The sequence below is a fragment of the Candida tropicalis genome, assembly GCF_000006335.3.
Source record: "Candida tropicalis MYA-3404 genomic scaffold supercont3.4, whole genome shotgun sequence".
Taxonomy (NCBI): Eukaryota; Fungi; Ascomycota; class Pichiomycetes; order Serinales; family Debaryomycetaceae; genus Candida; species Candida tropicalis.
The window spans coordinates 627,165-644,014 of record NW_003020056.1 but is presented as its reverse complement, the minus strand read 5'-3'; the positions used below and the strand labels follow the sequence as shown (position 1 = coordinate 644,014).

Below are 16,850 nucleotides of genomic sequence, written 5' to 3'. Positions count from 1 at the left end.
TTCAGCAAAGGGTCCGTTAGAAGTGTAATCCTCTAACCCAGTAACGTAAATAGCAGAATTATTGTATTCAAATTCGACAGTTTCATTACCAAACAATACAGTTTCTGGCTCTTCGGAAACCCCCAAAAACAGTGACATTTGCCAATGGTTGAGAAACTTCATATTCTCCAAATGGTGAAACAACCAATTTGTTGTCAGAAGCAATAAAATCAACGTACAACGATTCTTCAACATCAACTGATTCACCATCATCCAAATACAACTTACCAGAAGCATTACCATCTTTATCTAAAGCAACCAATATAGCAAATGAATTATTTCTGGATTCAGCAGTAGTATAACCTGGTTCTTGCATTGGAATAATATGACCTCCTCTAATGTGTAATGGAATATGACCTAATGGTGCATCTAAAGTCTCATTCTTACCAGCAGTGAAATTTTGTTTAATGTGAGTGTAGTAATCATAGTAAACAGAATCTTCACCTGGGAAAACACCCTTGGTGTAATTTACACCAGGTTCCAAGACTGGAGTTACTACCAATGCATCACCAACAAAGAATTGATTATCAACACCAGATAATTTCTTATCATATGGGAATTGCCAGTTGAATGCACGTAAGATTGGCATACCGGAGACATGAGATTCATGAAGCAAAGTATAGTAGTATGGTAACAACAGATATCTGATATTCATAGAAGTTTTAGTTGCATCCATGACAGATTCCCAAACATAAGGTTCTTGAGAAATAGCACCCAAAACATTATGATTTCTGTAGAATGGGAAAAATGAACCTAATTGCATCCATCTAGAACACAATTCCATATCTGAATTACCATTGAAACCACATACATCAACACCAAAATATGGAATACCTGAAAGACCCATTGAAAATGCTTGTGGAATGGAAAAGTACATCATGTAATAATCAGCTGTATTGTCACCACCCCAATGTCCCATGTATTTACCTGAACCAGCAAAAGTAGAACGTCCAATAATAAATGGTCTCTTGTCTGGATTGATTTCTAATAAAGCATTATAAATTGTTCTTTCTTGTAAATAACCATAAAGATTATGAATTTCATATTCCAAAGTTCCATCAACATGGGTAGCATTAGGAGAGACATCATGGGTTGCAAGATCATGATCACCTTGTGCATTATTAATAGCATATGGTGGGTAATTGATATTGCCTTTTCCTGGAGCCAAAGTGTTTCTGGAATCAATTGAACTTGAGGAGGATGAAGATGAGGATGATGAAGAAGAAGTTGGAGAAGCAGTAGCTGCAATTGATGATGAGATTGATTTCCACTCACTTGAGTTGGATTTATCAAAACCTAATGGATATTGAGTAGGTGAATTACCAACTTCAAATGGTGGATGAACAGGATTATCAAAATATTTATCAGTACCACAGGAACCAACACAGAAAGAAGAAACTTCATTCATATCTGTCCAAATACCATCAAATGGAAGTCTATCATGCCATTCTTTGAAAAAAGTATTGAAATATTCTTGGGTATTGTTATTTAAAAAATCTGGGAATACAGTATAACCTGGCCAGACTGCACCAATGTATAAAGAACCATCTGGATTTTTCAAAAATACGTCAGATTCATTTCCAACATGGAATGGTTCATATTCATTATCAGTTTCATTATTTGGATTTGGAACATAGATGGCAGCATCAAATATAGGGACGTAATGTTGACTATTATTATGTAACTCATCCAAGAATTCTCTGTATTTCTCTGTTGGATATCTATATGGATCATTAGTGAAATCTTTATAACTATCCATATAATCAATATCTGACCAGATTGTTTCTAAAGGAATGTTGAATTTTCTGAAATTTTCCACAACTTCTTTGACTTCATCAATTGTATCATAACCCCATCTACATTGATGATAACCCAAGGACCAATATGGTTGCATAGTAGGTAAACCAATTTCAGCGACATATTGTTGAATAACATCTTTTGGATCAGGACCACTAAAGAAATAAAGATCAATTACACCAGAAAGTGCTCTCCAGGTAAGTGATTGTTCACCAACAACAATTTCTTGAATAGCTGAAGTTCTCCAATATACACCATGAGTAGTGTTAGTTTCATATCTCTGATCATAATAAACTGGATGAACACCATAGATATTACCATCAATTGGGTCACCAACATCGTTAGCAAATAAAGTTTTAACAACACCTGGCTCATTAAGCGAACCATGAATAGATTCACCCAATCCAGTGATAGCATGACCTTTAGGCAATGTGGTATTAAATTGAATAAATTGATTCGAGAAAACCAATGGGTTACCTTTAGTGGAAAATAATGATTCACGTGTAGAACTTCTAATAATTTCAAATCCAAAATCGTTCTTATCATATTCAAAGACTAAATCTGAATCAGCAAAATTAAAGGAATCAACATCACCTTCGATTTGTGGTTTAACAACGAGTTCTTCTGGCAACACAAAAACATCAGTTAAATTCACTGGTTCAATATGAACATTCAATCTCTTTTCAGTTTGATATTCAACTGTTAAATTCAAATAATCAAAATCATAACCATAAATATTGGTAGCTTCTTTGAGTTTTAAGATACCTGTCAATCCTCTAGGTGTATTGGTAACATTGACCAATGAGTAACCTTTAGCAGCTTGGTTAGCATCAACAGCTGTATCGTTGATAATATTAGGAACTTGTTTAACACCGAGAGTAAGATCTGTATCAACAGTCTTTTGAGCATTTTCAACACTACTTGATGGAGTAGCAGCAGCAGAAGCTAAGGACAACACCCCTAATATTGCAGTTGTGGTTGTCAATATGGATTTCATATTTGTAGGACTTGTTTATTGATTTCAATATAGATTAATAAAGATTTCGGTTTCTATTAAGATTTCAATGCCCTATTTATAGTTTTCGGAAGAAACCTAGGTGTGCTTTCATCAATGACCCCATTTCCTCCCATAAGTTTGGAATAATTTCTCATTGGTTCAATTCATTATGAAGTTGGAATGGGGTGGTGTGGAGTGGAGGTACATTGTTCTTAGATGCAATGCATACTCTGATTCTCTCGGGGGAATTATATCCGAATTATTGCTTTGCTTTACTCTCGGATTATTAATATGTATAATTAGATTTTCCTTATTACTTCTAGTTATTATTTTTTTTTTTGGGGTACATGAACAATGAACGGAGTGAACGAACAAGTTTCAAGTTGAGGCGGGGGATGTCAACTTATACCATTGAATCATCGAACTTTGTAATACCTGTAGTTTAAGATGGCTCTAATGAAATTATAAGGTACCACATTATGTTAACCAAGAATTGTTATGATATGTCATGATTTGAATGATGCAAAAAAGAGTAAGAAAAGGGGGAAGATCTGTGGGATATGGAAAATTAAAATTTTTCCAGGTACATTTTGTTTTTTTCTTGCTACCCCTTTTTGCATTGCATTTTCTTACGGGGGTTTTTTTCATATGCAAGTCCCAATTATTAATTCGGAAAATTAATCGGGTAAATTTGCATGTCAATTGTTTATGGAGAAAGAAAAAAAGTGGGGAGATTATTTGGAGCGGGTGGAAGTCGGTACTAGACAGTAGATGAAGAAGAACATGTTCCATTCAATGAAATCTCATGAGTAATTACCAAAATTGATACAGTGACCCCACTGGTCAGACTCAATGGAAATTTATTACTAGACTTTTGTTTAAAGTTGTGGAAGCGTAATACAATTAATCTCATTAAGCAAATGTCTAGAATGATTCTTATGAATTTACAACCGTAAGAATCAGTGAAACTAGCAATACTAGGAGAAGAAACATAGTATACTTACTGCTGAAGTATTAAGAGCTGAATTTAGACTAGGTACTTTTCATATCATATACAAACTTCTGGATCTGTTTCTGTTTCTGAACACACGTAGAGTGATATTATGAACACTTACCGTAGATTCTTTGTTAAATCTCTATTAATAAAAATTGGTCAATGTGTGTACTTCTTTGACATTACTTTGGTTTAACTAAGTGTTGCATGATAAATCTAATAAGTTATAACTACAAAATTGAAACGAATTGATACCACTAGAATAAGTATAAGATAATTTACTATTTGGGGTGTATTCGTTCGCTCCGCAGTTACGATTGGAACTTGGAAGTCGTTAAAAGTGATACCATCTTCGTAAATATTACTGAAGACCTAAGTAAACAAGTTATTTTGTAGGATTCAATAATTGCTATCAAACTTGTGTAGATTCGTTTTTATATATTTTTGATTTGATTGAAATCCGTCTATGTAATTTACCCCAACGATTCCTAACAAGTAAAAAATTTTCCACTCTGCAGATTCAATGGGAACTTTATTCCTGCATATACCATCCAATGAGCAGTATCTTCTCCCAACCCTGATGGTATATTTGCCACATATACACGACCCTTTCTCGGGTATAAAAGGAGAATGAAATTTCCTCATTTTGAAAATATTGCAATTTGATAAAGCATTTTTTTTGTTCAACGTATGTGCATAATCTATATGAATTCTACGTGATGCTTGTGTGCGTTGTTGTAAAATGTTAACGTTCATGATTGAATCACAAATTTTACTAATATTTTGAGTTCTTGCTCATTAAATTCTAGCATAGATTTTAAATTAATATAAGATTTTTTATGTATATTTAAGTAAGTGATGTTACTGTAGATCGAACAATGCTATTGATTTTCACCCATTTTGCTTACTGTCCTGAACTATTTGACGAGTCTTCTATTGAATCCATTTCTTTTTCTTTTTTTGGTTTTGCTATTTTTTTTATAATTTCACACCCATAACTCCCGTGGCACGTGTAAGCCACAATTATTTTCTTTTTCATTATTTTTGTTTTATTATTGTTGTAGTTGCTTTTTCTTCCTTCCTATTGATATTATCAGCTTGTAGCAATGTAGTCCACATCTACCATCTTACGTATAAGTTCGGATATCTAAATAATATCAATCTTTCCATTACTACTACAAGTAGTATGATCATTCTTTTTTTTTTCGTCAATTTCATTCCAATACTTTATGTTCCATCTCGGAAATCCATTCGTACGTTTGTCAGGATATGCAGTGGCTGCAAAACCCACCCTGATTTGTCTTATGGTTAGTTGGATTAGTTGAACCAACACGCGTGGGATGATCGTAAATGCGCTCCTGTATACAAACACACTAAAAGTACTACAGAACTAATTCCAAAACCACATTGTTTAATTACAGCAATAAGAAATTTCTATTATTATTACTCGCCCCCCTAAAAATGAAGCAAGGCGAAGCAACTAAATAGTTAGTGAGAGAGGGAGGGACATGTTTCATTACATAGTTTATGGATACATACATATATTTTTTTTTAATCTGTTTGTTTATATCTTCCCCTCTACGGTTTATCTAGTTGAATTGATAACAAAAGAAACAATACATGACATTACGTCAACTGGGGGAAGGGAGGGATAAGATATAATATAAATACCAGAGAACAAATATATTCATCTAAGATAAGAGATTTCCAGTTCAATACATGGTAAAAATATTCTTTTTCATTAGGCAAGCAATGGTACGATTAAAAATTTGGCACCAATACGTTTGCTTTTCGTACCCACTCCTATTTTAATTTTCTTCGTCTTCATCTTCGTTTTGTTCCACCAAGTATTTTTTTTTTTTCACTCGCTTAGATAACCAGCACGCATCGTTCAGGAATATCCGAAACATCAACCAAGGCACAGTAATAGATTACCTGATCCCTCTACAAAGACTTAAACGAAAAATCAAGCAAGTGTATATTGTGTATAAAGTGAATCAAAAAATAAAAAAACAAGGTGTAAATGCAAATAAATAACAGTACAAAATCAAACAGGTAAGAAAAAAAAAATGGTCTAAATCCCAGTGTTCTTAATAAATATCCCAGATAGCTAAGGTTATTGAAACCAGAATAAAAGCTAACATAATTGCTTTGGGATAAAGCAATGCAAATAAATAAAGTTGAATAATAAATAATGTGTCGTGGAAGTGCTAATCAATAACACAGTTCTCCAAAATGGTAGTATATATGTATGGTGATGGTGTGAATATGAGTCTCTAGTAGAAATCAAGTAGATGTAATTGATTTTGAAGAGTTTAGTAAAAACCTAATACTAATATAACTCATGATATCAAAGAAAAAGAACAACAAGATAGGTAACCATATTAACACAATCATATGGTTACTTAATTTGCACACCATAGATTCTATTGTGGATATGACATTAAAAAAATTGTGTAAGAATACTTGTATTGATAATTGAAAGTTTGTGATTGAAACTGTAGGATGTTGTTGGGTTATGATATGTAATGATGAAAACATTTTGGTATTTAGTAGTTGGTTCAATCAAGTTGATATGATATTGCAAAAAGATAAAAATAAAAGATAAAAAAAAAAATCGATGAAAGATAAAGAAATCTTGCAATGTATTTATATTCTTTAGGAGTGTCTTAAAAATAAAAAATCTTACCATACACACAGTATTCTTTTTAATTTTAGTCCTGATAAGTGTGTCTTACTGTGTGTGTGTGTGAAATCTCTTATTTGGTTTCTTTTCAGTATATGCACAAAATGAAGGATTATGCAAATGATGTTAAACTTATTTTAAATCCAGTAAAACTCTTCCCTTCCTCCCTCCCTTGTTATAATATTATCATTTTTTTTTTACTTTTCATACTTTATTCTTTGATAATCTCTTGTTTGTTTTCTTCTTGGGTTATCCCCGATATCCGAACTTTAAAAGCAATCAGCTTTGAATCTTGGACTATTTCTTTTTATACTTATTTTGGTGTAAAAATCTTCGAGGAAGAGATTGACCCATTTAAAATGTACACCCCCCCTCTGTATACATCCTTTAAGCAGTAACAAAGTAGTATATGCAATCTCATCTTATTGACGGAAGCAACAAAATAAATTCACAACTGTTACTCCTATTATTGAAATCACGCACCCATCAATGCATTCACACACTCACACACTCACAACTTCATCGATCGGTCAGTCACCATATGGTCGTAAGTCTATTACACAAAGTATATTGTGTGATTTTAATTCTAAATTTGGTTAATGTGTGTAAATGAGTGGTCGTGTGCATATCCCAATTTTCTGTACAGAAAGAATGAAATAAAAAAAAATTCTGGTTGAATTATTTTCTCATCTCATCTCTTCAAATTTTTTTTTGTTTTAATATTCCTATTTCTTTTTCCTTTCATCCTATTTCACCTAGACAGTGTCTAGTATTATGAAGAGTATGTAATTGAAATCATTCATTAATGGAATTCATTACAGCAGAGGAGTAATATGGCCCACACAATTATTATGATGATTTTTCAAATTTATCTACATTATTTGAATAATACATGTAATAAAAACTTTAATTAATCTGAAAATAATTGGAAAACTCAAATGAAGAAGTGATGATAATTCATAGCGAATTAAGTGTTGAAACATCCCTTATTCATTATTCAGTGGTCTTCGGAATTCCTTATTTGAATCTATTTCTTGACTCAATTGGAAGTAATGTCCAGCTTGAATCTTAATTGTTCATAAATACTAACATTGTCAAAGAATAAGATTAAAATGAAAAAGTAAAGTAAGGTAATAGCTACTGATGTATCATTAAGGTATAATCCTTTGTACATGCATTTTCCGAATGGGGGATGTAAATGCACATCTAGAAAAAATATACAACTTTAATCGTTTCAACATAACATTAATTAATTGTAAACCCGTTCAAGTTTCGTGAGGTTTGGTGTGTTTCTCCTCTGCCCATCCACTTTCAATTGAAATTCATCCCTTGTTGGTGTATATTTACTCTACCTTTATCTTTTATCATCACTTATAAAGTATATCTGTTTAAGGTTTTATATGCCTACCATACACATGATATACAAACAAATAAAAAAAAAAAACAAGTTACAAAAACCGAAGAACAATTAAGTATCAAGTATTTGCTTCATAGTTATTGTTTTACGATACCCCACTTGGTGGTCCCCCACTTGAAAATTCATTCAATTCTTAAAAGGTAACAATTCATCAGCATAGAGCACACATTTTATTCTATTCTTTAGACAAGACTCATACCAATTTTTACAAAAGTTAAAATATAAAAATAATACGTGTACTATCCATTGTTAAATATTATGTTCACCCCCTACCTCTGAGTTTTGTTCCCCTAGGATTGAAGAGTATTGCTTATCAGCATCAGCAACCTCCTTGAATAAGGAAACAATCGAAGCCGAGATTAAGGAGTGAGCCAAAAGAAAAATAGAACTATACCAAGGAGTAAATTAAACAAAAGCACCACAGCTAAAAATAAATCTTAACAAAAAAAAAAAGATCTACCATGGCCAAACTCCTTTAAAATAGCAAGGTTTTTATTATCATTCCTTTTTATTTATAGAGTGTAAAAACGTTTGCGCTATTTATTGCTCCTTTCGTGAGTATTTTGACTCTTCCGTCTTGTATCCTGCAAAGTCAAGAATTCCATCAAGGCGAAATAAGGAATTGATAACCTGTAAGGGATTTTAGTGAATACAGGGGGGTTGTGTGTGCTAAGCAACAGATAAGAGGAAAGCGTACGTTTCTAATATTTACTATACAATAGGTAAATTGTTAGGAAAATATTTAATTGTTCATTTACATTGTTTTCTCTGTCTGTGTGTAAAAAAAAAAAAAACCAGCAAAAAACTCCGAAGTAATTCTATCAACCAATAATCAAAGGGCGTACATTCCTCGGCCCCTTTATGAAACAACACAGATCTAGACTTCCTTATATGCGGTTATTGTTTACGGATGCTTTTTTTTTTTTTTTGCGCCTTAAAAAAGAAATAGACATCCACTCTGTTATGATATCACGAAACATCAAACGTTTGTACCAAGTCGGAAACTGAGTTCTGTAATAAAAACCATAAAATTAGTTTAAAGATCACATAGCCAATTGAAAAAGACAAATTTATTTCTTCTTTCCTTTCACCTATAGTTTGACTATGTAGAGGCAATTTTAAATTTCGTCTGTTCATACAAGGTTAAATCACGCTACTGTATTCTACAATATTAATGACTTGTGGATAGATCCAGAATGTTAAAATCTTAACTAGCAAATTAAGATCAAGTATAGATGACCACAATCCAAAAAATAATAATAATAAAAAAAAACGCACCACTCCTTTAAGATTCACTTACGGCATGGCAGCATTCGCCAACTTATAATATTTACCCATGTGATCATTGACTTGTACAGTATGTTCAATAGAATCAGTTGATTGTTTTATACAATTTTATCATTTTAAAGTTACAATGAACGTGATTATCGTTTTACGTCATATGTAGTTTGGATTGACTACGATGCTACTTTATAATATGTGAACATAAAAACGGTAATGACACGAAAGTGTTACACTATTTTTCTTAAGCAAATAAAACCGTTTACAGCGCCATACCGATGGACTAGAAGGGATGAAACATCTCTCAATTTTCTATAAAACAGGCTTCTCATTATATTGTTGCATATTAATTGGAACGAAATATTACTCTGCTAATTACTCAACTATACAAACTCTACATTGAATCAGTCTTTGTTTAACTAGAATTAGGTAATAATGATTGTTTATTTTCAAGAAACTAAAAATAATAAATCCATATATGAATACAACAGAAATGACAACCGACAACGAGTTTAGGCAATAAAAGAAGAAATCTTGAATCTTTCAAAACAGAATCCAGAAATCAATGCACCCAATTACATAATGGTACAATTGGAAGCCATGTATCCTCTACTGTTCAAGACACGAATAACAGCATTGTCTTTAGAAGCAGCAGAAGCGGATTGAGTTTTAGCGTTAGCGTTGTTGTTAGATTGTTGAGCAGCCATTGTTGATTGTTTGTTTGTTTGATGATGGTAAAATTGAAATAGCACAGGTTGACACCCGTAGAGACTCCTTTATATACTTTTCTGATTGTCTTCTGATTCCATGGTGTCTGTTAGAAGAACTCTATGAGTTGCAAATTTTTTGTTACCAGGGTTGCAATTTTTTTATATAGAGTAGTTTTATTGCAAAGTTAAAATTTCCTGATTTGTCGATGACAATGAAAATGTGTTTCATTAATGTAAAACAAATTATTATTATAGTCATGGACAAATACCAAGTTACATGCCATCTATTAAGAGTATGAAAAGGCTCATATTTGTGTCTATGGCTATTGCATATATTCTAGCAGAACAACAGGTGGAATCTAATTTTCTGAATTTCTCAACATCTGGTATATTCTATTGATTTATACTTATATTTGTATCAGTATATTGAGAGTGTTCAATGAGTTATCACTATTACCATATGGAATTATCAGCTTTGACTTTCATAAGACCTCTTACAAAGTTTGTATAAATTTATCAATAATTGTGCTATTGAGTCAGCTGAAAATTATATCTTCATTATATTCATATGCTTTCCATCATATTAAGATACTTACATATTGATAAGTCACAGTTTTGGTGTATATAGTGTTTTCAAATGAATTCACTATGATCTCAAGTGGATTATTTCCGTAATTTGAGGTTTCCCTTCTTATGTGAATGAAATGTTCGCAGGTTATATTATAGTCATTCGTTATATTCTATCCCTTATTATGATATCTCTATATAATAGGTGCTATATTCTCCTCTGTAGAGTTTCTACAGATATGTTTATAGTTAACCAATCAATCAGTTTATTTTCCTTTTAATCACTTTAAGAAGATTACTATTTTTATTCGATTATTTCTTACAATCCAAACAAGACCCGTATAACAAAGGCCAAAAAAGGTATTGTAACTATTTTTAGTAAAAGCTCAGAAAATTAATTTTCTGTTGTGATATTACTTCGAGTGCACAAAGATAAAATAAGTTGCAAATTTTATTAATTGACTATTAATGAAATCTTCTTGGAGAATTGTTGTATTAAATCTATATTCGGTTATTCGTATTCATAAAATCTATAAAAAAAAAAAAATAAAAACAAAGATTATTTACCATGTCAGATCAAATGGACACTGACATTCCACCAGCCAACCCAACAAATGAACAGTCCACCTTGGACTTAATATTACAAGAGATTAGATCCTTGAAAGACCGACTTTCAATTGTTGAAAACAACCAAAAAGCTTTTCTACCAGATCAAGCTAAGAAAATTGGAGAATTATCAACTGATTATCAAAAGGAAGAAGAACAGATTAAAGAAATTCAAGATGTTGTCAATAAAGAACATGAAGAGATGACAACCGTTAAAAATGTTGTCACTGAAGATCATTCGGCAATGAAAGATGTTCAATCCCATTTAAAATCGGTTGAAGAAACAGAATTTGCACAAAAAGAAGAACAACAAAAGGTGCAATCTAATTTAGAACTGTTGATTGTTGATGAACAAAACTTAAAGCAAAGAGAGGCAACAGCTGAGACAGGTATTAGTGAATTACATAACATGATCAAAATGTTAGAACAAAAACTCACTGTCGAACTGTCAAACACTAGAGCAACAATGGAAATTTTCAACAATAATCAAAAACGATTACTTGATTTAATAAATGACAGTAATAACAACAGGTTCAGCTCCACTACGACTGAAGACCAAAGTAAGCAACCACAGATAGGTAATTCAGATTCTTTGAATAACGACTTGAAAAATTTAGTCGGTTTAAATAGTGAAGACATCCAAACTATCAAAGCTTATTTGCCATTTGTGGTCTTACATCCTATATACACTGGGAATGCCACAAATAAACCTCCCCCCATGCGTGATGAATTAATCATAGAAGGCCACCAGGATCAACAAAAGATCACCAAATTTAAGAACATACAATCTTATCTTCAACTCCTGATGGTCCCATACGAATTATTTGGTTTATTTTTTGAACCTTATTTACGCGGTAATTATATTGATGCTATCGCTGATCAAAAGGATCATCCTGCTGATGGAAAATCATTCTAATATATTGATATTATTTTGGTATTTATAAAAGCTTCACATTTGGAGTTTGATAATATTAATAATTTCCATCATATGATCTCAATCACACCAACTGAAGGAAAACCATTTGAAGATTATGTAAACAGAATCAGAGCAGCATCACGAGAATTGAAACAATACAAAAATTTATTTATTTCCATTCGTACCCAAGTTTTGTATTATGCAAGAAAATTCTTTCCAGACAAAATTTATAATAATGATTATTTGCAAAAGAATGAATCCACATTTTTCACCGACATTAATCTTATTATTGGATCAGCCATAGTCCCCAGTTACAATCAATTCATTCTGGAAATGAATGTAATGAACTATTCTAAAAATAATTCGTCCAATCGTCGGTACAATAACCAACAATCAGCTAATTTTCGAGCTACAGTTTATTTTGATGCTTCAAACAATTCTGGGAATACGTCGACTAAACCACAACAACAAAATCAAAGAACAATTACTTCCCAAAATTTAAACAAATTCAATCGTCCAAAATACAAAAAAAGGGGTTTTATTTATAATAAGAACAAAAAATCCCAAAGAATATATGGTATTGCCTATGATCCTGATACACAATTAGGACAAATAAATTGATTGATTTCTCTGAAACAACTATAAAGCAAACTACTCTTGATATAAATAGTATTTAAAATAAGGGATAACACAATAAATGAATGACCACTGATAATACGTTTCGTACGTTTGAATAATTATAAGAGGGGAACCTACAAATTTTTAAATCGGTTCACGCACGAAAATTGGCTTGAATCTTATTTCATCATACAAAATGTAACAACTGTTATAGTTTTGATAACTTAGATTAAATAGAAGTGAATAATGATAGAAATCACTATGAACAAGGATCTTATATAATAATTAATTAAACAGCGAAGATTAACTTTTTAAAATTATGATCGGATTAAACTCGTCTATTGAGTGAATCTGGCTAGTAAATTTGTTATGTTGCGAGAATAGTTCATATTCTTGTAATGATACAGAAAAAATGAATCACTTTAGACACTCTTGAACAATTTCTTTTTGACATATATTATCTAATCTATTTGAATATAATGGGAATCAATCAAGATAATCAATTTGACACTATTCTGAATAGGGGAAGACACGTAACAGTAGGTTATATTCATAAATTTGATGGCGGTAACTTATGAATCTACATTCCGAAAATAAATCTATATATATATTCAAATATTCCACCCTTGAAACCATATTTTTAAATGTCACTTTTTGTTACACATCTATATGTTCCAGTTATTGCGCCCTATATCGGTGTATCACAATGTTCCATCCATTAAACCATTGATTTACATGTTCCTGATTTGGTGCGCATTTGTATGTACAAATTTTCCCTCCATATATCCGTATATTCGAATGTTCTGTCCATATTTCCATAGACATAAATGTCCATTCCATATATCCATAGATTTATATGTTCCAAATTTGAGGAACATTTGAATGTTTCAGAAAAAAGTAACATTTATATATCTGTTTTCTATGGTCGTCACAGTGCGACATGCAAATGTTCCACGATTTGCAACATTTGTCTCTTCTAGCGGGATTTTTGCAATTTTGAAAATGATATATGAATTGGGGTGATAATTTATGCTATATAAGTTCATTCTGAATTGATCGACTAAGTATTGGAGGAGTTATCTATCACTCTTACTCTTGAAAATTCAAACAATCTTTTTTTTATCGGGAATAATAATTTTGTTGAATAAGTCACTAATTACGCTAGTCAGACCGCTCAAACTGTATTCATTGGAATATTAATGTAAATATAATGATGTCTATACTACTATTATACTGTATTTCTAATTTTTAGACCAACTAGTATTTCCAAAGGGGTTCATTAGCAACTCGATTGATTTATTTCCGTAATTTTCAAAATGGTTCACGCACGAAAAAATCTCCAAAAAAGACGTGAATCTCTTTTCCCATACAAAATATAGCAATTCGTTTGTTTTCAGTTGTATTTGTTGGAAACGTGATTCATTGTGGGTTTTATGCATTTAACTCGATGATATAATAAATGAATAACATAATAGATCGTCTTGGTAAGTAATAATAGTGGTAGTAATGAAACAGAACCCGATTTATATATTATATCTTTCATTGGTTGTCATATTTGAACTTTTTTTCTTTTTCTTCAGATTCTTTAGTACGAACCATGGACCTAAAATTGAGAATCCGCAGGATTTGTACGTCGATAATAGGTTAAGCATAACTAATAATCAATTTTAATCTGCAAGTATTTGTAATTCTAATTTAATTCATACCATTGACTACTGATAGTTTATTCAAGTGGTGAATTTTTTCTTTCAAATCTACTTACAGTCCACCCCTTTGAAAATTGAAGTATATGCTGGATTTTTATATCGATACAGTAGATCTTGGATGGTTTCATTTATTGCCGCTGATGTATATTTGTCGATATTTTATATAAAATGATAGTACATAACAACATTCATAGTATTCCACTATATTGTTTATCGATATTGTTGTGGTTTCCACTTTTTTCAAATAACAAAAATAATATCAAAGCTAGTAGCAGTCAATTGATGTTGTTGCGAAATTTTGGAAAAAAAGGTGAATTAATAAAGTTGCGAGAGACTTTTAAAAATAACCTAAAGTGAGAAACCGCAATGTTCCTTTTAGTTTGTTGAAAACCTCATTATGTTGCTGAGAAGTGGCAACATCATAAGGATGCCCAAAAGTTGCCAAAACGTGGAAAAAAAGAAACCTCAGTAATTTTTAGAGAATTTCCAAAAATGCGACGACAGGAAATTATTCTCCTTATTCTATAGACTAAAGTAATTTCATAAAGTTGCATATGTTTCTCTAGATCTATCGGTTCTAGCTTGATTATTATCGCTTAAACAACATGATGTTATTTATATCACTGTTTAATACTACCACATTCACTCCTGAACGGATTGACTAACAATTGGTGGACTTATCTATCCATCCTTACTTTTGAAAAATCAAAGTATCTTTTTTTTATCGGGAATTATGGTTTTCCTAAATAACTCAATAATTACGATATCCAGACCGCTGAAAATGTACTCATTAGAATATGCATATACATATTGACACATATATACTATTATCATATTCAATTTCCAGTTTTTAGACTATTTAGTATTCCCAAAGTGGTCCATCAGGAACCCAAGTGGTTTATTCCCGTGAAATTCAAATTGGTGCACGCACGAAAAAATACCAAATTTTGACTTGAATCCCCTCTCCCCATACAAAATTCAACTGATGGTATATTTTCAGTTGTACTAGAGTGATTTCATCAACTTATTGACACTTAAATCCATTGTAGAAGTCATAAAAGGTAAACATATTCGTCTAGTATTGTTTGAATATCCTTAAAGATATTAATTGTGCTAAATTTGCACATTTTTATCATTATAGGATTTTTATGATTTATTTCAAATTTTTTGAATTTTGCAATTTTTTCGCGGTAATTGTCGACTGAAATTAAAATATTATCGACCTGTTTATGTCGAGGAATAAATTTCCAAGGAACATCCCTTGAGATTTTCACCATTGAGACCCCATTTCTGCAAATCAATAGATAAGAAGAGGAAAACTGTTTCAATTCGTGCTATAACTACATAAAACTATTACTAATGATGTACAGGATTAATCACAAATAGAATCTAATCGTACTTGTTATTGTAGTATGTTCGTTACTATTAATTCTATCTAAACCATACATTCTGTTATACTATGGCATATTTTTTGAGCAGACACTAAAAAAAAATGGTTGTGACACGTAAAGTAGCAGGTTTTTTTAACAGTTTATTTAATCTACAAGTAATATGCTTTAGAAAGCAATAAACGTAAACATTTATTATCAATAACTAAAAAGAATATATAAAGGAAGATAATAATAGAAATAGGAAGCAAGCAACGATTTGTTTCAATAATAGAATTCAAGGTAATACAAAAACAATTATCTTCATTTATAAGATATCATAGTAGTATCATTTACATAACAGTACAGTTGGAAGCCATGTATCCTCTACCATTCAAGACACGAATAACAGCATTGTCTTTAGAAGCAGCGGAAGTGGATTGAGTTTTAGCGTTAGCGTTGTTGTTAGTTTGTTGAGCAGCCATTGTTAATTGTTTGTTTGTTTGATGATTAGAATGCAGAAATACCAGACATTTGAAGGAAAATATACCTCCTTATATAGTTTTCTGATATTCTGATAGACCGTTGAGGCTTATATTACTTGCATAGAATGTTGTTCATTAATAGTTTGATTCTTTTTGAGTTAAGTTTTGACGTGTATTGTCAATTTCCAGTTTCGTAATTGACAATGGGTTGATATTACAAAACTGAAGAAATTTCATAGAAAGGGCTTAAAAAAACATAATATTCTAGAAAGATTCTTATATGTTAAGTGAAAAACTTCCTATTTTGATAACTACAATTGTTTCCCACCAGTGTTACATAACGTTAATCCAAGAAATTTGCATAAAGTATAAAATCGAAAAGAATTAAATATTGTCAATGATTACATTATTGAAACAATTTTCAACATGACCCTCCAAGAGAATATATACCCAAAAATACCCTGTTATGTACTATCTTTATCTATTAAGATGCTGAAAAGAAGAATATCCCCGTGGGTAACACAATTGTCCTTTCTAAAGTTATTCTCAAATTTGTCTGACTCATTTTTTTTTTTTTTTAGCCGCTTAGAAGGAGTCAGCCATACTTTTTCTATCGCGAAGTCAAATATTCCGCTACGGATTATCGCCCCGGGAAATTTCCTCC

The 16,850-nt window shown here is 31.4% G+C and overlaps 4 protein-coding genes across 4 annotated transcripts; 2 read left to right on the top strand and 2 right to left on the bottom strand. All coding sequences in view use genetic code 12, as the record gives it.

Annotated features, from left to right (window-relative positions):
- Window positions 1-85: 85 nt before the first annotated feature.
- GCA2 (Gca2p) lies at window positions 86-2,833 on the bottom strand (the record flags this gene model as incomplete). Its single annotated transcript, XM_002548954.1, has 1 exon — window positions 86-2,833. One exon carries the CDS (start codon window positions 2,831-2,833, stop codon window positions 86-88), a length of 2,748 nt encoding a protein of 915 aa, XP_002549000.1.
- A 3,280-nt stretch (window positions 2,834-6,113) lies between these two features.
- On the bottom strand, window positions 6,114-6,368 carry CTRG_03296 (uncharacterized protein; the record flags this gene model as incomplete). Its single annotated transcript, XM_002548953.1, has 1 exon — window positions 6,114-6,368. One exon carries the CDS (start codon window positions 6,366-6,368, stop codon window positions 6,114-6,116), a length of 255 nt encoding a protein of 84 aa, XP_002548999.1.
- A 4,688-nt stretch (window positions 6,369-11,056) lies between these two features.
- Window positions 11,057-12,010, top strand: CTRG_03295 (uncharacterized protein; the record flags this gene model as incomplete). Its single annotated transcript, XM_002548952.1, has 1 exon — window positions 11,057-12,010. One exon carries the CDS (start codon window positions 11,057-11,059, stop codon window positions 12,008-12,010), a length of 954 nt encoding a protein of 317 aa, XP_002548998.1.
- Window positions 12,011-12,082: 72 nt separating this feature from the next.
- Window positions 12,083-12,631, top strand: CTRG_03294 (uncharacterized protein; the record flags this gene model as incomplete). Its single annotated transcript, XM_002548951.1, has 1 exon — window positions 12,083-12,631. The coding sequence occupies one exon, from the start codon at window positions 12,083-12,085 to the stop codon at window positions 12,629-12,631; it is 549 nt and encodes a 182-aa protein (XP_002548997.1).
- Between the last annotated feature and the right edge of the window lie 4,219 nt (window positions 12,632-16,850).